The sequence below is a fragment of the Equus przewalskii genome, chromosome 9 (genome assembly GCF_037783145.1).
Source record: "Equus przewalskii isolate Varuska chromosome 9, EquPr2, whole genome shotgun sequence".
Classification (NCBI taxonomy): Eukaryota; Metazoa; Chordata; class Mammalia; order Perissodactyla; family Equidae; genus Equus; species Equus przewalskii.
The window spans coordinates 18,699,436-18,723,205 of NC_091839.1; the positions used below are offsets into that span (position 1 = coordinate 18,699,436).

General features: G+C 58.2%; 1 protein-coding gene across 11 annotated transcripts in view; it reads left to right on the plus strand.

Moving 5' to 3' along the window:
* KASH5 (KASH domain containing 5) overlaps window positions 1-23,770 on the plus strand; it is a 27,083-nt gene continuing 3,313 nt past the window's right edge. The window contains exons 1-20 of one of the 11 annotated variants that reach the window (XM_070633130.1): window positions 1-534; window positions 2,949-3,090; window positions 6,421-6,525; window positions 7,034-7,220; window positions 7,696-7,760; window positions 9,016-9,082; window positions 9,334-9,495; window positions 10,024-10,141; window positions 10,483-10,533; window positions 14,858-14,935; window positions 15,225-15,281; window positions 15,570-15,629; window positions 16,451-16,515; window positions 16,681-16,768; window positions 17,073-17,195; window positions 19,299-19,354; window positions 21,090-21,135; window positions 22,636-22,703; window positions 22,788-22,907; window positions 23,027-23,164. In XM_070633130.1, the coding sequence (XP_070489231.1) occupies window positions 3,045-3,090; window positions 6,421-6,525; window positions 7,034-7,220; window positions 7,696-7,760; window positions 9,016-9,082; window positions 9,334-9,495; window positions 10,024-10,141; window positions 10,483-10,533; window positions 14,858-14,935; window positions 15,225-15,281; window positions 15,570-15,629; window positions 16,451-16,515; window positions 16,681-16,768; window positions 17,073-17,195; window positions 19,299-19,354; window positions 21,090-21,135; window positions 22,636-22,703; window positions 22,788-22,907; window positions 23,027-23,164 (1,700 nt within the window). In that variant the 5' untranslated portion in view covers window positions 1-534; window positions 2,949-3,044. Of the gene's footprint in view, window positions 535-2,948; window positions 3,091-6,420; window positions 6,526-7,033; window positions 7,221-7,695; window positions 7,761-9,015; window positions 9,083-9,333; window positions 9,496-10,023; window positions 10,142-10,482; window positions 10,534-14,857; window positions 14,936-15,224; window positions 15,282-15,569; window positions 15,630-16,450; window positions 16,516-16,680; window positions 16,769-17,072; window positions 17,196-19,298; window positions 19,355-21,089; window positions 21,136-22,635; window positions 22,704-22,787; window positions 22,908-23,026; window positions 23,402-23,770 lie in introns of those variants that run through there. The other 10 variants (XM_070633132.1, XM_008523786.2, XM_070633133.1 and 7 more) reach the window with 10 other exon arrangements.

Below are 23,770 nucleotides of genomic sequence, written 5' to 3' on the forward strand. Positions count from 1 at the left end.
GGGACGTCATTGTGACGGTGGCGGGCGGCCTGGCACGGAACGGAGGGCAGAAAGCTCACGGCTTGGTGGCTGATGAGAAGCGAGGGATGGACAAGGAGTCCCTCCGTCCCCCTTTCTCGTGCTTGGGACCATTTCGCCAAAATTTGAGGCCGCAGAGAAGGCCCCAGCGCAGGCGACGCAGCCTCCCCTCCTTTCCCGCCACAGCCAACATCTCCCCACCCTTCACCTGCTCGGCCAATGCGCATGCCCCGACTCCACCAGGCTGGGAGCCCGCCGGCCCAGCCCTACGCATGCGCAGCCTCCCTGCTGCAGGTAACCGACCAGACGAGCGTGCGCCTTCGGCCGCTGTGCGCCAGCGTTGAGGGAGGAGCCCAGGCGGGGCGGGGCTTAGGCGCCGCGCGAGCTCTCGGTGCCGCCCCAGCGTCCTCTTCGCTTTTTCTGGCGGGAACGGCGCACGCGCGCCTGGTCGTTACTCAACTGCCGTTGGTTGTTCGTCGCCTTCGGCTGTGTCCCGAGACTGGGACGTGGCCTCAGGTGAGCTCTGGCTGCGGCGAGGTTCCCCAGGGGAGCGCTGGCAGAGCCCCCGCATCATAGCGGAGGGTCCCCACCGTCAGGGCCCCCCAGACCGTGTCAGAGTCTCCTGGAAAGCCGGCCGAGTCCCCTCGGGAGTGCTGCCAGGGACCCGCCAGGAAACCTTATAAACGCCCCCGCAACCTTGTCGGAACTTTCTAGTTCTGTCGGCCTTCTCCCCCAGAGCCCGCCGGAGACCCCCTGCGGTGCTGTTACGCTCCCTCCCCAGATCCGGTCAGAGACCCCGGAAGTCCCTTCAGAGAGCCCCAGGAATCTTGTGAAACCCGCCAAGGGTCCTGTCGGGTTCCCCTCCCCAAAACCTGTCATAGACCTCGGAACTCCAGTCAGAGATCCCCAGAAATCCAGAGACCCCTGGAAATCCAGTCAGACACCCCCCCCCCCCAGAAATCCGCTCAGAGATCCCCAGGAATCCAGAGACGCCCCTAGAAATCCAGTCAGAGATCCCCAGAAATCCAGAGACCCCTGGAAATCCAGTCAGACACCCCCCCAGAAATCTGCTCAGAGATCCCCAGAAATCCAGAGACCCTCCTAGAAATCCAGTCAGAGATCCCCAGAAATCCAGTCAGAGATCCCCAGAAATCCAGAGACCCTTGGAAATCCAGTCCTCCACCCCCTCTAGAAATCCAGTCAGAGATCTCCCAGAAATCCAGAGGCCCCTGGAAATCCAGTCAGAGATCCCCAGAAATCCAGTCAGAGATCCTCAGAAATCCAGTCAGAGACCCCCTGGAAATCCAGAGACACCCTAGAAATCCGGTCAGAGATCCCCCCAAAATCCAGAGACCCTCGTAGAACCCCAGTCGGAGTCAGCCCTCGCCCCCAGAACCCCAGCCCAGGGTCCCCGCGGAATCCCTGCCTGGGTCCTCCTCCTCCTCGGGTGTCCCCGTCAAAGAGCCCAAGGTCATCCAGCGTCCCCCTTTGTCCCCCCAGGAGTCTGGCAGGAGCTCCCCGTGCCGGTCAGCACCCCCACGGGGACCTTCCCTGTTCAGGGGCGCCTGTGCACCTTCCGGCTTGTCCAAACCCTGGAAGGGTCTCCCTTCCAACACCCCTTTTTCTAGGACGTTCTAAAAGCCACCCAGACGCGTGTGCTCCATACCCGCAGAGCCCGTCTGGCGCTGGGACAAGTGGGGGGTGGGGAGCGCTTGGTGAGGAAAGGGGGCTCAGCAGGCGGGTGGGGGACACCCAGGTCCTGGTGACCTCCATGACCCTTGGCCCCAGCGCGCCCAGCGCAGCCCCGACAGGCACCACTGTCCCGTGTGATTATGAAAAGGACTCTGGAAAGGGTCCTGGAGGGGGGACAAGAAGCCAGGTGGTCAAGCTGGTTATCACGGACAGGGCGTTGTCGGGGCACCGAGGAGGGGTCCCTAACTGCTCCAGGGACTCAGGGAGGCCTCCCAGGGGAGCTGTCCCCAGGGCGGGGGCCTCAGGTGAGGATGGTGCGCGAGTGGCCTGGGCCTGCGAGGACCATGGGAAGGTGCTGAGCTCCCATGGCCGTGACGAGGGTGGGGGACCTGGAGGTCTGCCCGTGGAAGGAAACGTGACAAAAAGAGGCAAGGAGTCGCAAGGCCCACTGTGTGCCCCGCTAGCCGGAGGGGCTGGGACTTAGTCCTGAGGGCACTAGGGAGCCATGGCAGGGCTGGGTGCAGGGAAGGAGTGGAAGCCAGCAGCTCCAGATACAGGCTGATAGGGCAAGAATGTGCGCAGCCCAGGGCGGTGGGGGAGCCCAGAGACAGCACCTTGTTCAGAAACATTGTCCCAGCGGAGGGGACATGTGGGCCAAGACGGGAAGGGCTGGTGAGGAGAGTGTCCCAGGCAGGGACCCAGAGGTGGGAACAGCCTTCGGGGACAGCGTGCAGTTCAGAGTCGCTGCAGCAGCAAGTGTGATTTGGAGTGGAGCGGCAGGTGAGGCCAGGCAGTGCAGGGCCTTCGATGCCAGGTCCAGCGTTTGGGCTGTGTCCCCAGGGTACTGGGGAGCCATGGAAGAACATGGAGCCCCGTGGGGATGGACTGGAGGGGGAGGCTGGTACAGGGGCCCAGGGGGAGGGGACGAGGCCTGACCCAGAGCTGTGGGGAAGGAGAGGAGGGGACAGGATAGAGTCATTGGGCAGGAGGCACAGAGCTGGGGACTTGACAAGCTGTGGGGAGGAGGGGAGGCGAGTGACCCCCAGCCATGGCCCCCCTTTGATCTCTCCGCCCACTCCCAGGCCCCCGTTTGCCCAGCCCACACCTCCAGTCCATAAAACAGGTCGTGGCAGGGGTGGGCAAACAGGTTCTGAGAGCCCCGCGGGGCCCGGGGCGCAGGTGGGTCCCCAGCCCTGGGTGGCTGGTCCGAGGAGGCCATTCCACTGTTGTCCTTCCAGGATCTCTTGGGGCCGCCGGGCCGGTGTCGGTCTCTCGCAGCGATGCAGGGAGGCTGCTAGGTCCGCCAGCAGCTGCGGAGCGGCGGGGGGTGGCCCATGGACCTGCCGGAGCGCCGCGCGGGTGGCGCCGCTGCGCCAAAAAGTAGGTGGCCGGGCCCCTGTTTGCCCCAGGGGAGGATGAGGAGGAAGTAGTGGGTGAGTGGGGCACCAGGCTGTGACTCGCGGACATCAGAGAGGTGGCTTGGATGGCCGAGCTTCCACGTTGGTGCAGGGTGGGAGGGAGAGAGCTGTCGCTGCTGAAGGGCCTGCTGTGCCCTCCCGTCTGCACACCTTGCCTCGTTTGCTCCAGTGAGGCCAGGGCAGCAGCCTTTGCACGCACAGTGCCCCTGCCGGGCACCTGCCCCGTGACTTGCGGCTCCGCCTCGCTTCCTTCCCATCTCTGCTTTCTAGAAAGCAGCTGTCCCGTCACACTCTCCCCTTTCCTGCCTCACTTCTCTTTGTAGCACTGATATCTGTTTGTCTGCCTGTCTGGTCTCTGTCCCCCCACTGGAGCGTGAGGTCCACAAGGCAGGGCCCTCTTGCTCACTTTGGCGTTCCCCGTCCCTAGAGCAGCGTGTCCAACAGGCCAGCCACATGTGTCATTTTACATTTTGTTAGTAGCCACATTTAAAAGAAAAAAGAAACAGGCCACATGAATGACAGTAATAGATTTATTTGACTTCATGTTTCAGAAAATGTAATGGGGAGATTCTTTTTTTCACACTAAGCCTTCAAGAGCTGGTGTGTCCTTTACTCGGACAGAGCATCTCAGGTCACACTCGCCACAGTTCATGTGCTCGAGGACCACCCGTGGCGAGGGGCTGCCCTGTTGGTTCCGCTGCCCCAGGCCAGTGCCTGACATGGAATAGGAGCTCACTCACTGTCTTGAATGAGTGGAGGGACGTGGGCCAAATGGGCCTGAAAGCGGCTTTGGGAGGCAGGTGATGGGCCGCCCTCTCTGAAACTCGTCTCAGTGGGAGGGCCCAGGGTGACGGGAGGAGGCTCCCCCCAGGGCAGAGGCAGGGCGCCTGTCTTGAGGCTCCCAGCGTCCAGCAGCAGAGCCTGCATCTTTTCTCAAGGCCTCAGGAAGCTTTCCAGAGGGGAAGGTAGCAGGCAGACACCTGGCTGAGGGACCCCGAGGGCAGGCTGGTCGAGTGACCGACCGCCAAACTTCGCCGGCGCCAGCAGAGGGCGTGCGGCCACCGAGGAAGCCTGGGCAAGGGCTGAGCGGCTTTGGGAGACTCCTGCAGGAAAGGGAGGGACACACCCAGGAGAGATGGAGACAGGAACGCAGGTGGGGAATGAGACAGGCAGCGGAGGAAGGAGAGCGAAAGCTCGGGAAACGGAGGGTTTCTGAGGTACAGGAAGAGAAGCCCAGAGACGGAAACTCAGGGAAGAAAACAGGGCGAAGGACGTGCAGACCGAGAGGCAGGACTCAGGGGAGAGAGATGGGGAGGAAGATGGAGAGAAAGAGCCCGAGAGAAAGCTAGAGAAGGGCAGGAACAGAGACACACAGGGAAATAGAGACACTGAGGAAGGAAGTGAAGGAAAGAGAACAGGAGGGAAGCAGAGTGGCATCTTCCTGAGGGCCCCGGGAAGGGACCGTAGACTCATGCAGATCCTCAGAGCCCCAGACATCTGGAGCCAGACAGTCCCGGGTTGCCTCTGCCTGGCTCGCCCTGGCTGAGTGGGACCCTGGATGAGTGACCTCGCTGGGCCTCGGGGTCCTCCTCCGTTACATGGGGAGCACGGCGAGGAGGAAGCACGGGCCCTGCCGTCTCCCCTAATGTGGGTCCCGCTCCTTCCCTGGGGACGCAGCTCAAACCCGAGGGCCCTGAGGTCAGCTCACTACAAAGAACCCTTGAAGAGTTAGAGGGCTGAGAATGGGCACTCTGGGTGGAACACATGGCCTCGGGCAAGTTCCTGACTTCTCTGTGCCTAAGTATCCTCATCCATAAAGTGGGGTGAATAATACAGCCACGTGATCCACGCAAAACGCTTAGAAGAGGCCTGGCGCCTATTAAATGCCAAGTAAATGTTCCATTCTTTTTTTTTTTCCTCCCGAAAGCCCCGGTACATAGTTGTGAGTCCTAGTTGTAAGTCCTTCTAGTACTTCTATGTGGGACGCTGCCACAGCATGGCTTGATGAGTGGTGCTACGTCCGCACCCAGGATCTGAACTGGCGAGCCCTGGGCCCCCGAAGTGGAACGCATGAACCCAACCACTCAGCCACAGGGCCGGCCCCTGATGTTCCAGTCTGTTATTAAGCTCCTAACACATGCCAGGCTCTCTGGCCCGAGCCTTTCCAGATTTTCTCTCATTTCTTCTCTAGGAGGGAGGTAACACCATCCCCGTTTTCCAAAGGAAGAAACTAAGGCTCAGAGAGGCTGAGTCCCTTCCTGGGTTGCCCCCTGGGTCTCCCAGACTCTGCATGCTGTGCTTGGTCTGCTGCTATACCCAGCTGTCCAAGGGCAGGGTGGGGAGCCTTGAAGGTCCCTTCCAGCCCCAGGGAAGAGGCTGGGCTGGTCCAGTGGCTCCTGGAGTAGAGGATCTCCTCCTATAGCTTGCAGCATCTATTGAGTGCCTACTATATGCAGGCTCTGTGGATACAGCAGTGGACAAACAGACCCTGGGAGATTCACGTGTGTGTGTGTGTATGGGCTCTTCACGTACACAGACCTAACCCAGCCTTGGGGAGGGTGATCACTCTCCCCACCCATTTTACTGGTGGGGAAGCTGAGGCTCCAAAAGGAGAAGCAGCTTGCCCACAACCGTGCAGCTGGGCTGTGAGCCCGTGTCAGCCTGACTCTATGAAACTCCAGCTCCTAACCACTCCCCCGCCGCCCACCCTGCCAGAATCGCCATCCCCTGGCTGTGGGCTCAGATGATGCCAGCCTCCCCTGGAGGATTTGGGGATTCGGAGAGGAGAGAGATCTGCCGGGCAGGGTGGGAGACCGGAGATGCGGCTGGCAGGATCGATCCAGGCTGCCCTCGAGTTATTGGATTGTTCCTGGCTCCTGGGCCCCCCTTCACCCTCCACTGCTCCCAGAATCCTCTCTTCCTTGCCCTCCCCTGCCTCCAGCCCCCTCCCAGCAGAGCCTTCGAGGCAGGGAAGGAGAGGAGGGAGGAGCAATCTCGGAGCATCCCTTCGTTCCGTTATCTGGGCTCCTGAGCAGATTGGACACAAAAAATTAAACAGCAGGGGGCACTTCCTGGCCTGAAAGATGGGGCCCACATCCCCCTGTGTGTGGGGGTGGGGTGACTCAAAGACTCTCACATTGCTGCCCCAACCCTGAGCTTCCTGCTGTTCCCCACCAGCCCACTCCAGGCAGCCTGGAATGAATGCCCTCCCCTCTGCGGAGCCCAGGACCTGGCTCACTCCTCCTCTCTCCTCATCCCCTCCTCACCGTGGGCTGGCCCTCTGTCTCCTCAGTGTACCTCTGGGACCGGCCCGAGGAGGGGAGCCTGGGGGCGCTGCTCAGCTTAGAGGAGCAAGTACTCAACTCCACGTTTGAAGCCTGTGACCCCCAGAGGACAGGTGGGAGGGGCGAGGCGGGGTGGAGAGCACGGGCCTGGGAGAGATGGGGAATAATTTGAGACAGAGACTGGCGTGGGAACTGGGGAGCCACAGAGAGAGGGATGGGCTCAGGCCCCGTCTTGAGGGTCCTGCAGGACAAAGTGGGTGACTGTGGGAAGCTTCAGGAGGAAAGTGGATAAGCGGATAGAGGCCCTTCAGGACAAGGACAGTTGGGGGAAGGAAAACTTGGGGGACATTAACGGGAGAGGGTGGGATTTTGGGGCCTGGGAGAGAGAGAGAGGGCCGCCACTGTGGTCCTCTTTGGTCCGCCCTGTGAGTGGGGAAGGCTGGGCCCCATTTCCAAGTGAAAAAGTTGACTCAAAGGAGGGGAAAGGAGTTGTCCAAGGGGTCTTGGCCAGACTGGTACAGGGGTGCCACCAGCCCAGCCAGTGATGTCCTGCTTCTAAGCCATCACCTGTCCCCACCCCCCACCTGACCCAGACTCCCTCACGGCATGCCCTCTCCCCAGGCACTGTGGCTGTGACCCACGTACTAGCCTACCTGGAGGCTGTGACAGGACGGGGCTCCCAGGATGCACGCCTCCAAACACTGGCCTGCAGCCTGGACCCCAACGGGGAGGGCCCTCAGGCCACCGTGGATTTGGACACCTTCCTGGTCGTCATGCGGGACTGGATCGCTGCCTGTCAGCTGGATGAGTGGGTCCTTGTACCTCCACCCTCCCCTGGGAAGTCCTTCCTAAGATCTAACCTCATACCTGCTTGCTGCAGACAGCACCCTTTAGGCACAGGGACCTCGTGTGGTTGGAAGGAGACTGAGGAGGAGAGAAAAGTAAAGAGATGGGGGGGCGTGTCTGAGGACAAATTGCCTGCAATGAGGAGGCAGAGGGGGTCTAGGAGGCAGAAATAAAAGGGGCTGGACGGAGGAGAAGGGGAAGTTTTGGGGCCGGACAGAGGCCCTCCCCGTCCATTCTCCAAACCCAGTCCTTGCCCCTCCTGCTTCGCTGCCATCTGCCCCCGGCACTTGCCATCTGGCCTCACCTTCCTCCCCACGGTGCTCACTCTCACCTGACCCGACCCCTCCTCCCGCCACCAGCCATCCTCCTGCTGCTGGTGGCAGGTCAGGATTGTGGGGTGGCTGCAGGGGGCTCTAAGCCTCATCCCTTTGATACAGGGGATTAGAGCTGGAAGAGGAGACGGCCTTGGAGGGGGCCCTGACCTCCCGGCAGCTGCCATCTGGTGAGACTGCTATATATAGAGTGAAGCAGGCGGGCCCAGGGGCAGAGGGGGACTTCCCACCCGGGGACAGAGCAGGGGACAGGGTGGGGCCCGGAGACCTTTGCTGGAAGCTGGAGCTGAGTTTGGCTTTCTAGGCTCCTCCGTGACTGCTTCCCCACCTTCCCTGGGCTTTGGGGAGGTTTTCCCCTGACTGGTTGTTTCCCTCTCCTCCCAACCCCAGCCCTATTTCAGAGGTGACAGGGCCCCTCCTGCCTGTCATCGTCATCCCGGCCATGGGGCCAGCCCCTCCCTCCTCTCTAGTCCTGCAGTCACAGTCCCTCTGGCCTTGCTCTTCCTCCAACGTGTCGCACACCTGCCCACCACCCGCCTGGGCCCTGGCGCTGCCTGTTTTCCGGGCCGAAACTTTCCAGCCTCCCCTCAGCCCTCCCACCTCGGGGATGGCCCAGGCCCGGGTCTCTTACCCTCCAGCCAGCTCCTGCACAGCCCTTCCTTCCCTCTGTGGAAATCTGCCATCTCACTAGTTACCTGCCCTGCTGTTGGTCGGCTGCTTTGCTCTCTGTGATGTCCCAGGACCTCACACACAGGAGGGGCTCCCTAAAAATGTGCTTGTGTTACACCTCTCTAGCCTTACAAAAACAAAACAAAAGCCAAAAAATACAGCTTTCTTGACATTTTCTTGACCCTCCTCCAACCAGCCTTGGGGGCCAGGGGAGGGCTGTGAGCAGGGGAGGGGCAAGCCAGCTCCAGATGAGCAAAGACCCCTTTGGGGCTGAGTTGGGGAAGGATGGGAGGGAGAGGCTGGTGGAGGGGCAGGGGACCATAGTGAGGGTCCAGTGGGGGAGGGCGAGGCCTGGGCCAGGACGGGGCGAGAGGACAGAGAGGCAGGCGGAGCAGAGAGAGTCAGAGAAGGGGGGACAGGGCCTGGGCTCTGGTAGACGGGGTGAGGAGGGGCGAGGGAGCCGGGACAGCCCAGGGGCTGGGGTTGGGGGGCACTGGGAGGAGGGACAGGTTTGAGGGCAGTTGAGGTGCTGCCCGGTGTTGGGCATGATGAACACGAGCAGCTGGGGGCTCTGGGGAGATCTAGTCTGAGCTCAAGGTACAGGTGAGCAAGAGGACTTTCTGCTGGTGGTGTAATTGCAGCCGCAGGAGCAGATGAGGTCCCCAGAGCAAGTGTGAGGGTGGAGGCCAGAGTCATGGGGCACCCTGACATCTAAGGTCACCAGAGAGCCCACACTCTCTCTCTCTCTCCCTCCAGGATGCCCAGAAGCTGAGGAGCCAGCCAACCTGGAGAGCTTCGGTGGCGAAGACCCCAGACCTGAGCTGTACCTATCCTCAGCCCCCCCTCCCCCGCCCCATGCCCTCCAGCCTGCCCAGGGCCTGCTGTGGGGCTTGGGGTCCTTTGGGAGTGGGTGAGGGACAGGGGCTGTGCTGACAGCTCAGAGAGAGCAGGGCAGTCTCTCTCCTGTTCCTCTTTCTCCAGAAGAGCCATATCTCCCCCTACTACCACCACCACCACCACCTGGGAGAGGTAGATGGTGCTGTGGGCGGTGACCTCGCCCTTCACTGCCCCCAGGCCCGCCACGGCTGACCTGCTGAGCAGCCTGGAGGACCTGGAGCTCAGCAACCGCCGGCTGGCCGGGGAGAACGCCAAACTGCAGCGCAGCGTGGAGACGGCTGAGGAGGGGTCCGCGCGCCTCGGGGAGGAGATCGTGGCCCTGCGCAAGCAGCTTCGCAGGTGGGCCGGCGCCACGTCCACCCTCCTGGTGGCCTGTGTCCCTCCTGCCCCTAGCCCCAGGCTCGCTCTGCGCTCTCTCTCTGCGCCGCCTGCTCCGTGTCTTTGACCCTGCATGTGTCCCCTTCTTCTTTTCCCCTGTCTGGCTGTTCTCTCTCTCTCTGGCGTCCCCTGGTTCTGGTCTCTCAGCCTCTAGGGTTCAGACTTCTCTCTCCGCTCTTGTTCTTCTCTCTCTGGTTCTCCACGTCAGCGGACTGCTCCTTTCCCCGTGCTCTGTCTTTCTCATGTCTGTCATGTTCCTCCTGTTTTAGTCTCCCACTCTGTCTGGGTCTCTGTCCCACCCCCTTAGGCTTTTAGGTAGAAGCTGGGTCTCCGCCCCCCACACGCGGTTCTTTTCCCCGTTTTCTCTGTGGGTCTCCATCCCCGTCTCTGGTGATTTCTCTGTTGTTTCTGTCTCTCTGAGGGGACCTATCTCTGTGATCTCTGCCTTCCTCTCTCTCGTGTGGCCCACCTGCCCCACACCCCACTCAGTACCCAGCAGGCTCTGCAGTTTGCCAAGGCCGTGGATGAGGAGCTGGAGGACCTGAAGACTCTGGCCAAGAGCCTGGAGGAACAGAATCGCAGCCTCCTGGCCCAGGCCCGGCAGACGGTGGGTCCTGGACAAGGGGCACAAAGGCGCCTCTTTCTTCCCCCTGTCTTGGAGTCTGAGCATCAGAGCCTGACTGTGGAGTGGGAAGGGGCAGCGGGCACCCCGGCCTTCTCCCTCACTCCAAGTCTTGCTCACCCCAGACTTGGGGGCCAGATCTAATTGCCATCCCTCTGGTGGTGACAACAGGGACAGCAGGAGCCATCAGGGCTCCCCAGGCCATTTCCCCAACCCTGCTCCTCAATGACCCAGGCCCAAGTTGCATTCCCAGGGGTGAGAGAAGGGCAATATGGGGGCAAGGAGACAGGAAAAAAAGCCTTTGTCATCTCTCTGGGGTCACTCAGGAAAAGGAGCAGCAGCACCTGGTGGCCGAGGTGGAGACTCTGCAGGAGGAGGTGAGCTGAGGCCCAGCGCCCCCCTCCACCCTTTCCCCAGTGCTCGGGATCTTCCTACCCTCCCCACTGCTGCCCTAAACACCGCCAGCAGCCTGCCGCCGGCACCCTTCACTGTGCTGAGGGAGACCCCCGAATCCCAGTAATGTGTGAATGTCCCTGAAGGTCACATCGCTGCACGTGAGGACTGCCAGAGTTGGTCAGAGTGTGGGGCGTGGGGCGGACTGCCTGGGTTCATGCTGAGGCTGCCTGTATAAGCATCGGCCGGTCTGTCCCCTCTCTGTGCCTCAGTGTCTCCACCTGCAAAATGGGCAGAATAATAGAATCTTCCTCGTTGGGTTGTGTGAAATTTAAACAAGAAGATGCTTGTAAAGGCACCAGGCAGGCTGCGTGGGAAGTGCTTACTAAAAATTAGCTAGTGTTCTTCATATATTGGTATTTCTTCCTGGGGGAAAGAACGCAGGCCTTGAAGTCAGCCCTGAGTTCAAATCCTGTCTCTGCCACTTAGGCGACAGACAACCTCTAGTCGTGTGACTTCTCCCTGTGGAGTCTTAGTTTTATTCACCAAGAACGGGGGAGAAGGGTGTCTGTTCAACAGGGTTGTTGTGAGAATTAAATGACAGCTTTTAGCCCAGGGCCCAGCACATAGTATGAACAGGCCCAGTTCAACCTCATGTCTGATTCAGGCCCCATTCCAAGACAGAAGACGTCATCTTACGTAATTCGGGGTCCCCTTAGTGCTTTTAGGTGGAAAGTCACCGCCCTCACAAGGTGGCATCTAAGTTGCTGGAGACCACGCACCCTGCAGTGCTCCAGGAGGCGGCAGTCCTCACTCAACGTCTGTTTTCTCTGCTGGTCACGAGATTGATGTTCGTTGTCCCATCTGGTCCTCAGCCTTAGTCACCGCTTCATGCTGGCATCCACTGGGAGGCTGGCATTGCCTTCTGGTCTCTGGACATACAGTCCTTGCTGCATCTGCTGATGGTGGCCTTCATCCGAACCCCACACGGGAGCCGCTGGGACTCGCTCAGCCACTTTCACACGCTTCTGGGGGCACAGAGGATGTTTAGCTGCTTTCCTGTGAGTCTTTGTGGCCACAGGGACCTCACTGAGCCCTCTCTGCTTCGGCTCCTCACAAGCCATCTCTGTTCTATTATTCGCACAACTTGTTAGATGAGACTGAGCTGGGAAACACCTCTCAGGTTCCCAGACGTCTTGGGGGTTCCGTGGTTCAGCAGCCTCCATCCTCTGCACCCCTCGCAGCTCTGTTGCTCTCTTCTTTGACTCTCCTACGCCCCTCATCAGTCCAGGCAGTGGTGCTAATGCTACCTGCGCCCCCCAAATCTCTTTGTCCTGCATCTGTGCTATGGCTTTGACATTTAAATCCCCACATTTTCCACTGTTGTTCTCTGGCTCTTCCGTGAAAATCCCCTTCCTTGGGGCAGTAGGAATCTCGCCGCAGGATGGCTGCCACAGTGTGAGGCATGGAGTGCAGACAGGATGTGACTGTGTCTTCTAGAACATCTCTTTTTGAGAACAAGGAAAAGCTTTTCCAGGAGCACCCCCACTCCACCTCCTACCCCGGCGGACCTGTCTTTACTTCTCACTGGCCGGAACTGGGTCACAGGACACCCCCTGCTGCAAGGGAGGCTGGGAGAATATCTGACGTTCCTCAGCTCTGGAGTGGGAGACGAACAAGTGAGATGGTGTGAGGATGGCTCCTGGCTTAGCTAACCAGTGGGGTCTCCTTTATCTGCCGGGGTTTTCATCTTGCTTAACCCCAGGGCTGAGCCTGGGCCAGGCCTGCCCCGGGGGAGCATGGACCCCCCAACAAACAGAAGAAGGAATAAACAGGGGGATTGGCAGCCAGCAGTCTCGTCCTCCTCCCGGCCCAGGCCTGCTGCCAGGTCAAGTGCCTTGAGCAGCGCCTGGGACATCCTAGGCGCTCGATAAGCTGGAGCTATTCTTGGTTGCCTCCCCTGCACCTTTCCCCTCCTGCAGCTGCCTTTAGAGCATCTATAGATCGAGTTCTCAAGTTACAGTAGAATAATGCTGGAGTAAGGAGCACTCAGACACTCAGCTTTCCTACAGAGAACCTGCGCAGCGAGCGGGCTCGGGTTACTGCAGAAGAAGGCAGGAGCGGCTGAGTAACCAGGTTCCCTGCCGGGTGGCCCAGGATCCAGCCTGCAAATCCCGACCAGGTGGACAGATGTTGACACAGCATTCCTGGCTCGTCCTTCCTCCGCCCTTCACCTGGCAGCCCAGGCCCCGCTGAGACCGAGAGAGAGGGAGGGCAGCTGGTGGAGGACTTGGAGCTGAGCAGGGCTGGAGAGGGAGGAGCTGGTCTCTGTATCCCCACGACGCCAGGAGGAGGGGTGTGGCAGAGCGAAGTCAGACTGCCTCCATGCCCTGAAATGCTGGGCCCCCCTCACATCAAAACTCAGTGCAGCTTACTAGGTTTTGGTGTCTGGAAACTCTAGACTGGAATTTTGGCCGTTTTATTCTTGGGTCCCATTTCATGGCTGGTGTGGTCTGTCCTCTCCTGACGCCCTTGTTTTCCCAGATAACCCTCCTCACCCTTGGGGACTCAGCCCCCCGCACTGCCTCCTCAGGAAGCCCCTCATCTGAGCTCCCTCAGGGCCCAGGCCTAGGCCTCACCAGAGCCCGCCTCACACGTTGTTATCATCAATTTCTGTGTTGGGCTCCACCTCTAGTGATGAGCTACTTGAGGCAACGGACGAAGCTGGTTCCCCATTCTCACCCAGGGCTGCGTCCGGCTCAGAGGAGAGTCTGGGGCTTATAAGCACAGAATTTGGAATCAGATTTGGGTTTGAATCCACTCACCATGTGACCTTGGCCAAGTTTCTCAGCCCCTTCACTCCTCAATTTCCTCTGTTAAATTGGGGATGATGACAACAGAAACATTAATAGCTGGGACAGCCAGACATTACATTCTTCCTGAATGGCACCGTAGGATGTGTACAGCAGCACCCATGCAATCTTCCTGCCAAAAACTGAACAGAGTCCGGACAAGGCCCTGGATCCACCACCAGTTCACAGGAGATGAGGAGGGAGGAACGTAGTGAACATCCTGCATGGGGAATGAAAACGCAGTCTACCACATCCAGACGCGCCAGTTCTGCAGGACAAATAACCTGATTCCTTCCACAAATGAAGGGCCCAGAAAAGTGCCAGGATGGGAGGGGGAGCACTGTGATGAAAAAAAATGAGACATTTCAACCAGAAGCCATGGTGGACCTTGTTTGGGTCTTCATTCATGAACAAACTAAATGTGGAAAGACGCTCATGAGAGAACCAAAACGATAAAAGAGCACAACTTTGGTGTGAGGTGATACTAAGAAATTGTGACTAATTTTGTGAAGAGTGGTAGTGATATTGTGGTTTTGCTAAAGGAAAAACTCCACAGGTAGGAGATTAAGATGGTGGAGTAGTTACAGATGAAATAATGTGATTCCTTTAAAATGATCAGGTTAAGGGGGCTGGCCCGGTGGCATAGTGGTTAAGTTCACGCACTCAACTTTGGCTGCATGGGGTTCGCAGCTTCGGATCCCAGGCCTGGACCTAGCACCACTCGTCAAGCCATGCTGTGGCGGCATCCCACATAAAACAGAGGAAGATGGGCACAGATGTTAGCTCAGGGCCAATCTTCCTCACAAAAAACAAATAATAATGATCTGGTTAAACAAAACAAAAGACCTGGAGGATAAAGAGGAAACAAACTGAGAAACTGTATAATGACTGAAGCTGGGTGATGAGTAATGGGAGTTCATTATACTGTTTTTACTTTTGTTTGTGTTAAAGAATTCATAATACCAAGTTTTAAAAATACTTTTTTAATATCACATTTACTGAACTTTGATATAAGCCAGGCACTGTCCTGAAAGCTTTGTGCTCCTTAATGTACATTAACATGTATTTGCATGAATTGCCACCTGTGTGACCTGGGGCTAGTTGCTCAACCTTTCAGTGCCTGAGTTGTCTTTATCTTTTAAGTAGGGGCTAAGAAATGAGTTAAGACAAGCAAAGGACTCGGTAAATGTTAGCAATTATATTAGCTCACTTAATCTGCACAGCAACCCTGTGAGGTAGGTCTCCTCTTCTCTCCATTTTTACGTACGGGGCCGGGCTGATGCACAGAGAAATCCAAGCTGAGGTCCCGTAGGATGGTTGGAGGGATAAAATGGGCTAAAACACATAAGGGCCCTGCGTGAGGCCTGATGCACATCAAGTGTTGGACAAATGTCAGCTCTGAGTAGTAACATGGCCATTTGCTGCAGAGGACATACCCAGACCTTCCTTCTTCCAGAACGGGAAGCTACTGGCCCAGCGGGATGAGGTGAAAAGGAGGAGCGAGGAGCTGGCCACAGAGAAGGATGCATTGAAGGTGCCACCCCTCCCTCGAGCTTTGACAACTTCCCCCCACCCCGGGCCCATTTTTACCATCTCCAGTTTCAGCCCCTGGGGCCCGGTGAGAGCAGGGGACTTCCCTCAAGCCGTCAGGCTCCCAGGGCGCCAACAGCTCAGCTCAGATCCCTCCAGCTGTGGCTGATGTCCAGAGGCTTTGAGGGCGCTTGAGGAGAGGCGCTGGGGAGTACAGGGCGGGCCTGGGAGGGCAGGCCGGCTGAGGCAAGTCCTGGGAGGACGGACAGATAGACAGGCTCCTTCCTTGGCAGCGACAGCTCTATGAATGTGAACGCCTCATCTGCCAAAGAGACGCCATCCTCTCCGAGGTGAGGGGGCTGCGGGGAGACGTTTGCTTCCCTGCGCACCTGCCCGTCTCCTGCCCCAGCCTGGAAAGGGAAGTCCCGTGCGTGCAGCTCTAATCCCTGGATAAGCTGGAAACTGGCTGTGGGCTTCCAGATCCTGCAGGGTCACACTCGTGACCCCAGGGAAGCCCTCTGACCTCTCCCTCAGGTCCTAGCTCTTCCCCCAAGCTAACCCTGCCAGTCCCGTCCTCCCCCCACCGCAGTGTCTTTCGGGGGCTGGGCCCAGTCTCATTCAGCTTTGGGCTTTCCCAGCGCACTCGCCACGCGGAGAGTCTGGCCAAGACCGTGGAAGAGTACAGAACCACAACCCAGGTAACCAGGCCACCCACCCACCCACCTGCAGTGGCCCTCCGCCTGGCCCCACTCTCGCCACTTCTCTTTTGCCGTCTCCAGGATTTACTGCTCTTTCTGTCTCTGTCGATATTTTTCCGAGTCTCCTCTTCTTGTTTCTTCTGTCTCTACTGTGTGACTCCGTCTCTCCCTCTCTGTTGCCATCTCTCTCTTCCTTTTCACTTTCCCTCAATTCCTTCCTTTCTCTCTCTCACTCTGTGTATCTCCATCTTCCGTCTAGTTTCATTCTCTGTGGTGTCTTTTTTTAAAAGATTTTATTTTTCCTTTTGCTCCCCAAAGCCCCCCAGTACATAGTTGTATATTTTTTTTAGTTGTGGGTCCTTCTAGTTGTGGCATGTGGGATGCCACCTCAGCATGGCTTGATGAGCAGTACCATGTCTGCGCCCAGGATCCGAACCGGAGACACTGGGCCGCCAAAGCAGAGCGCAAACTTAACCACTCGGCCATGGGGCCAGCCCCTGTCCCTGGTCTTTATGAGTCTCTTACACCCTGTATGTCTCTTGCCTCTCTGTGAATCTCTTTCCCTCAGTGTTTCTTGTTCCATGTGTCTCCCTCTCTGCCTTCCTTTTCGTAATTTTCCTGGCTAGTAGATTATCTTCTGGTTCCTGTTGCTCTGTGTCTCCTTTTGGCTTCTTAAGTTTCTATTACTCTTTCTTCCCCTTGTCCCTTGGCAGTGTGTGTCCAGAGGAGCCTAAAGAATTCAGGGGAGTGGAATTGACCTTGGAAGAGGTTGGAGATGGGGAAGAACAGAGAGCTAGGGGTCCCCTACTCCTCCTTTGCAGGAACTGAGGCTAGAAATATCACACTTGGAGGAGCAGCTGAGTGAGACCCATGAGGGGCTGGATGAGTGAGTTGGAACGTCCGGGAGTGGAGGAGGCAGGAGGGGAGCCCAAGGGCAGGGACCCCCAGCCTCTAGCTCTAAGGTGGGTGGGGCAGCCACTCCAGCGCAGGCTGACTAACAGGTGCCAGACGAGCACAGAGGCAGCCTTCTCCCTCCTGACTGTGTGGCCAGGGTACCTGAAGGGGCTCAGGTGAGAAGAGTGGACTGGACCAGGCTGCTGCCCCTGTCACTGGGTGTGGAGATTGAAGCCATTCAGCAGGTGGGCCTGGCACCCTCAGAACACCCTAACCCACCACCAGCTGCCAGTCTAGCCCAGCACTGATTCTCACCCTACTCCATTCTCCCCGAGGACCATCTCAATCCTTAACCTCATCCCAAACCCAGTCCTTTGTCCTGGCACCAAACCTTCTGGGTCCTGCCTCCACCCCCTCCCAGCCCTGCCTCACACCAGCTCCCTCCACCTCCCATCCCCACACCTCAGCCCACCTCCATCCCCATTCCTGACCTGTCTCCTGCCTTCCTCTGGCCCTCCCTGATCTCAGAAACAACTTCTCCTCTCCCAGAAACAAGAAGTGGCAGCCACCGAGCTCTCCAGCCCTCTGTGTGGAGTGTGGCAGTGGAAGGAGGTCATCAGTGAGACCAATGAGGAAGCTGAGTTTCCACTTGAAGCCCCAACAAGGAGACAGGTGAGCACAGGAGAGGCTCTGAGACCACTGGAACCCAGGAGCTTGGAAAGGGGCCTGGGACCCATGTGCCTTCGCTGGTCCCCTCTCAATAGGCAGAGTTAACTCAGGGCCCGCTGGGTATGGACACAGAGCCCAAGCCAGACAGGACACCATCCCTGCCCTCTGGGAACTGGCCTGCTAGTGTGGTAGACAACAGGAAACAAGGCAAACACAAATTGCATTGTGGTTGTTACTGTTGTTCAGAAAACTCTGTCAGGAGTCACCTTCTTTAAAATAAGAGGGAAAGCATAAGTTCATTGTTCTTCCTAACCCATAAAGATAAATTAAGCATTTACTTTTTGAACACAAGGCACGTCCAAGAAAAGTTTAGCAAGCCCACTATGAAATCTGGAACCCAACAATAGCCTTTGTTTTATGACTTCTGTAATTACCTGAACAGTATTTCAGCATTGTTTGAAACAACTGACACAACTCATCTTCCATGTCCACAACCGAAAAGTGAGGTTTTATCTATTGGTGCTAGAAGAATAGTTTTTTTCAAAAAGAAAATATTGCTCACAGGTCTGTAACCAACACTATATTGTCTTGAAAGCTATACTATGTCAAAGCTGCTGGCCGTACTTTAAGGGGAAACTGGTTTCTGTGGTCACTTTTTCTGTGTTTTTCTTTGCCACGAGCGCTCTTGTTCGGTTTCTCCTTGACCTCTCCCAGTGTCTCTGCGAGGTAGGTGTCCTCAGCCCTCATCCTGTCACTCCTGGGAAACTGAGGCTCAGAGAGAGATTACATGTTCACACACAGCCTCCCTCAGAGAAAGTGTAAATTAGAGTGAGCTGCTGCCTCGAGCTCTCACACCCCTGCTGAGGGGAGGACTGAGCCAGGCCTCCGGGTACCACCTGCCTTTCATCCTGGGGATACAGAGAAGAGTCACTCGGGGCTCGGGCCCCTTAGCACTCCAGGCCTCACAGGAGAGATCATGCGAAGGGGTCATTCCCATGTAGGATGATCCGTGTGCTAGAGGTAGGGGGCGGGCCCTGTGGGAGCCCAGAGAAGGGGTACCTGTGTCAGGTGGGAGACTGGGGGACATATCACAGGGAACTGATGCCTGAGTTTATGTGAAGAAGGAAAAAGACGTTAAGTAGTGTGAGGGAAGAGAGGCCTTTCAGGCAAGGGTAAGAGTCTGTACAAGGACGTAGGGGCATGAAGCTACATAATACACTGGCGAGTAGAGGGCGGTTGTGGGTCACTAGTGAGAGATGAGGCTGGAGCCAGATCCCGAAAGGAATGCCCTCTTAATCAAGCTGGGAGATTGTACTTTTCTCCATCAAGCCACCGAGGGCTGTGAGCGGGGAGGGGCAGGGGCAGGGGCGGCTCTGGATGTAGAAGGATCCCTCTGGGGCCACTTGGGGACTGACTGGAGGCAAGGAGGCCAGGGAGGAAGCTGGGGTGATGGTCCAGAGGGAAGGGATGAGGCCTGAGCCAGGCCAGGGCCTCAGGATGGAGAAAAAGCGACGGGCAGAGAGAATTGAGGTGGGGGAGACGGAGCTGCAGACAGGCGGGCCAGGGGTTGGGGGTGCTGGGAAGGGAGGAGAAGAGGGGAAGAGGCTGAACTTAGCTTGTGACCCCATGAGTAAGCGCCCTGAGGGACAAGGGGCCTGCTGCCCAGAGGCGGTGGACATGTGAGGCGGGAGCTCAGTGATGTATTTAGAAAACAGTGTCGAGCGGTGGTTGAGGCCACAGACGAGGATAAGATGTCTCTGGAGAAAATGGAGAGGGACCTGGAAGAGCAGCTGTGGGCCCGCCCCAAGACTGGGAAACTGGGAGGGGGAGGAGGTTTGGGAGGGAATTGCTGAGCCCTGTTTGGACCCAGGTGAGTGTGAGAGACTTATGGGAGGGAAAGAGGTTTGGGGGACCTGGACTCCTGGGTCCCAACGGAGAAAAGGGCTTGGTGGATGCAGAACAGCTGTCCGGTTGGTTTCTGGCTTCTGATCCAGGGGCATGAATGAGCATCCTGAGGAGGGGGCCCAAGAGGAAGGCAGGTTTTAGAAGCAGGTGGCGAATTCCTCCTGTTGCAGCCTGAGAGACCCCACTTTTTCTTTCCCATAGAGAAGCTTCCAGGAGGAGCCAGCGCACCCTCAAAGAAGGAAGGAGCGATCGATGTGGTAAGAAGCATGCTCCTCCTCGAGCCATTCCTCTGCCTCGGGCTGACGCCTGATGCTCAGACAGACTGGAAGGAGTGGAAGGGCCCTGAGGGAGTCACACATCATTTGTTCTTTCATTCACTGATTCACTCATGCTGAGGTGACCCTGGGCCTGTGGACCGGGAGGAGTCAGACCCAGCCCCGACCCATATGGTTCTGGGAGAACAGGCACCTGACCCCTCCTTGGGGAGAGGGCTTCCCGGGAATTCCTGAATGGGGTCCTGTAGGAGGAGTATTCGTATAGGAGACCCTTATACAAGAAGACAGTTGTCAGGCAGATGGGACAGCTCAGTCACTTGGTCACTCTCACTGAACACGTCTCCCAAGGCTTCCAGGAAACCCTGGCATCAAGGAGACCCTGACTAAGCCCCTGGAGAGCACCCAGGCAGTTGGAAGACCATCAGGGGCTCTGGAATCCCACAGCCTGGGTTCAAATCCCAGCTTGGGCACCTTCTGGTGGGCTTGGTGGGAGCATTTGGCAGTAATACCCTGGAGCCCAGCCCTTGATTGTTATGGGACTGTTCTGAGGCTCCTGTGCGGCCACTGAGGAGAGAGAAGGTGCTGGATGTCTGGGCCCACGCTCCTCCAGGGCTCTGGCCTTGAGGCCTCTGTTTCCTGCGGTGGCTCCCTTTCCCAGCTCCACTCTTTCAGGCTCCCTGCTGCAGCCACTAATGAGGCTGCTGCCACGGCCTCTAATTTGCCTTGTCTGGGAAAGCTGAGATTGGGCAGGACAGGGCTCTGGAGCTGTGACCTCCCCCTGCGTCACCAGAGAAAGGGCTGAGCAGCAGCAGGAGCGGGGGCTGGTGCTGGGAGCTGGACATCTGAGTGTCGGGGAGCAGGGGCAGTATGATCCACAGATTGGGAGGCTAGCAGGGAGGGAGGTAGTGAGTCCTGTGGCCCCTGGATGTGGCTAGGAGTGAGGGGTCAGACCTTGAGAGGGGCAGACAGCTGTGTGTCTGACTGGGCAGAGGCCTTGGGGGGTGGCAGTTGAGGAAACAGCTATAGCTTGAAGGTGTTGGGTCTGAAGCTGGCAGTGGCGGCTGGAGGGCTGGATCCCTGATTCCCAGTGAAGGTGGTATCCAGTGGTGTGGACATCTGGGTCTCCAAGGGATGTTGAGGCTGAGAAGCTTGAGGCCTGGGGCTCAGGGAGCCGTGACTTTAGGAGGGGCGGAGGCTGGGGCTTGCACATCTCAGAGGAGGGATTTGGAACAGGGTTGGGGCTCAAACAGTTGGATTCTGGAGGCCGAGAACTCTGAGCCGGAGCCCCGGTCTCCGAGAAGACCCAGGAAGACTGAGACTCGCTGAAAATGGCACAACCCACCGGGCAGAAGAGGGCGGATCTGTTCATGCCCTGGGGTCTCAGAGAGGTCTGAATCTGGTGTTTTGGGGTGTGGGAGAGCCAGAAGCCTCAGCTCTCAGCTGGGGGATGAGCAGCTGAGAAAGCCAATGAGGGGAGCAGGCCCCCAGACCCTTTTAGGGGGCACAGAGTCCTTTGAGAATTTGGTAAAAATTCCCCTGAAAAATATAGCCGCTGACGTGCACACAGAAGTTTGCTCCAGGGGTCCCAGGACCCCCATGGGTCCACCTGTGGTACCGGCCGCGTTAAGACCCCTGCTTTGAAGCTTCCACCTGCAGCAAGTGAAAGGGAGCCAGGCAGAGGAGAGGGATGCTGGCAGTGACTTTGTTGTCGCCCCAGGTTACCCAGAAGAGAAGAAGAGGAGGAAGTGGAGACCCAGGTCACGGTAGGCGGTCCCCAGCAGCCCTCCTGTCCCCGGTCCCCATCCACTTCAGGCCCCCAGAGGAGGCTGATGCAGTCCCAGCCCCTCCCTGGCTCCCACCCACACCCCCACTTCTCCCAAGTGGACAGAAAAATCATTTGGCCAAGAGATAACAAGGCCCTCGCTGTAGCTAATGAGAGCGGACGGTGCTGCGCTGGGGAGGCCTGCAGGCCAGTGGGCGGTCAGAATGTTCCCGGGGGACCCTCCCACGCACGCGCGCGCGCACACACAGGGCTGCAGCCGCCTTGCCACGGTCCTCACAGACGTGGCTACACCCCCGGATTGCGAAAATGCACACGCACATGCGCCCACACAGGGGAAGGGGCTGGGCCCTCCCCAGCCAGCCTCAGAGCTCCCTCAGGGCCTGTCACAGCTCCCCGGCCTGGACCACGCACACTGGCTCCTTTGCTCCTCAAAGTGGCGCCTGACAATCCCAATTCTTAGACAAAGAAAGGAAGGGAAGGAAATTTGGTGAGCTGAAGAGCCTGTGGTGCTCAGCTGAGGACTGTGAGAACGAAACATGTGGCAGGCTGTGCTCCAGGCACCTGGGACCCGTGAGGATCCAGCTGTCCAGGATGGTCTCTCTGAGCAGCCTGACTCCGGAGCCCACCTCCTTCCCACCACACCGTGCTCCCTTCCACGGAGACTGGGGCTCCGCCTCAGTTTCCTCACCTCTGGCTTGGCGATGGTCTTTATCCAGCTCTCTGGGTGGGGACAACGGTTAAGGGCCTGGCACAGAGCAGGCGCGCAGTAGGTGGTGCTGGCGAAGGTAGTGAGGGGACTGGTGTCCTGGAATCTTTCTTTATTGTTGTCTTATTATCACCATCGTCATCCGTGGAGCAAAGATGTGGGTGGGAAAGCCAGAGACCAACAGACGAGGCGCACTGTCAGAGAGAGGTGGCACGTGAGGTGGCCCTGGAGGAGTATTTGGGGCTTGACTCTTTGGGGCTGGCGCAGGCAGGAAGACGGGCCCCAGGAGTGCTCACGCTGGGCTAGGCCAGCCCAGGGCTGGGTGCCGGGAGAAGACAGGGTCTCTGCCCTCAGGGAGCTCAGACACTTTCGGAATCAAATGACAATGGAAATAATAGTGTTGAATAGCTCACGCAGTGACTGAGAGCTCACTGTATGCTCTGCCCTGTTGCGAGGCCCCTCCTGCTTTTGTGTTTTCTACCTGCATTCACTCGGTCAGTCTCCACTTCAGCCGTGTGAGATGGGTACTGTCATCATCTGTGTCCAGCAGATGGGGAAAGGGGCATGGAGAGGTGGGGTGACACGCCAAGGGACACCCAGCCGGAAGCTGCCAGAGCTGGGAACCCAAGCAGGCATGTGTCTCAGGGAAGCTCACGCCCTGAACCCCTGTGTTCCACCCCCTTCCACGTGATTGCTTCTCTCCAGTGGGCTGAGCTGAGGGCCTCTCCGGACCCAGGACCCAGCGACTCAACTTCGTCTCCTTTGTCCTTCCAGGCTGATCTCCTCCCCATCCCTCTGGGAGACCGTCACCCTGGAGACATCCCAGGAAGCCCTCCTGAGAGGTAACGGGACCCACAGGGACTGGGAGGGGACCTGGGGACAGAGAAAAAGTCCAGTCCAATTGCCTTTCCCTCCTCTCTCTCCAGCAGCCCCGCCGAGCCAGAGCTGCAGCGGGCGCTGGTGCCTGTGGTCACAGAGCTGGTCCCAGTCTCGAGGCCGGTCTGTGGCCAGCTCTGCCTGGCCCCCCTGCACCCCCAGCAGCTCAGGTGCGCCCCAGGGTGTCTCCAAAAGGAGGGTGGTGGTCAGACATCTGGGCATTGCCCACTGCTGGGACACCACGGGCTCCCCTGGGCCCCCGCCATAAGCACTGTCCCACCTCCACCAGGGTCGCTCGGCATCCGCTGGTCCCGGCGCCCGTGCTGGGCCTGCTGCTGCTGCTGCTGCTCTCCGTCCTGCTGCTCGGCCAGTCCTCGCCCCCCACCTGGCCCCACCTCCAGCTCTACTACCTCCAGCCGCCCCCCATGTGAGGCCTGCTCCTGGTACCCTCAGAGCAATGTCTAGTTCAGTGAATTCCCCAGGGCTCTTTTTACTGTTATTCCCGTTGTTGTGCCGCTGTCATTGGGGACTACCCCAGGAGGGGGACCCAGATACAGTACTCCAGGATCCACAGCCCTGGTTTGGGTTTTTATGTGAAGTCTCTTGGTGTTTTAATGTTGGCAACTGCATTTCTTAACAAGAGTAAAACACGTCCAGTAATGGATTAAGCACTAGGGGTTTAGTTTTCTCACAAAACAAGTCCAGGAGGACAGCCGTGGGCCACAGCTCAGAGTCGCCACAGCCTCAGGGCCAGGGTGCTGTGATCCTCTGTGACTCTTGGCCCTTCCCTCGTGTTCAGGAGATAGCAGGCATTGTAGTCTCATATGTCACCTCTGCAGGGGGAAGGGGACCTCCCCTTCCTTTTTATAAAGAAAAGCCATAGCCTCCCCAGAGGCAGCAGCAGACCTGTGTTTATGTTTCGTTGGCCAGAACTGTTTGGCGTAACCACCGCCAGCTGCAAGGGAGGCTGGGAGACCGAGTGCCTCTCCTGGCAGAAAGAGGGAGGGAGCGATAGGGGCCAGGCACACAGCAC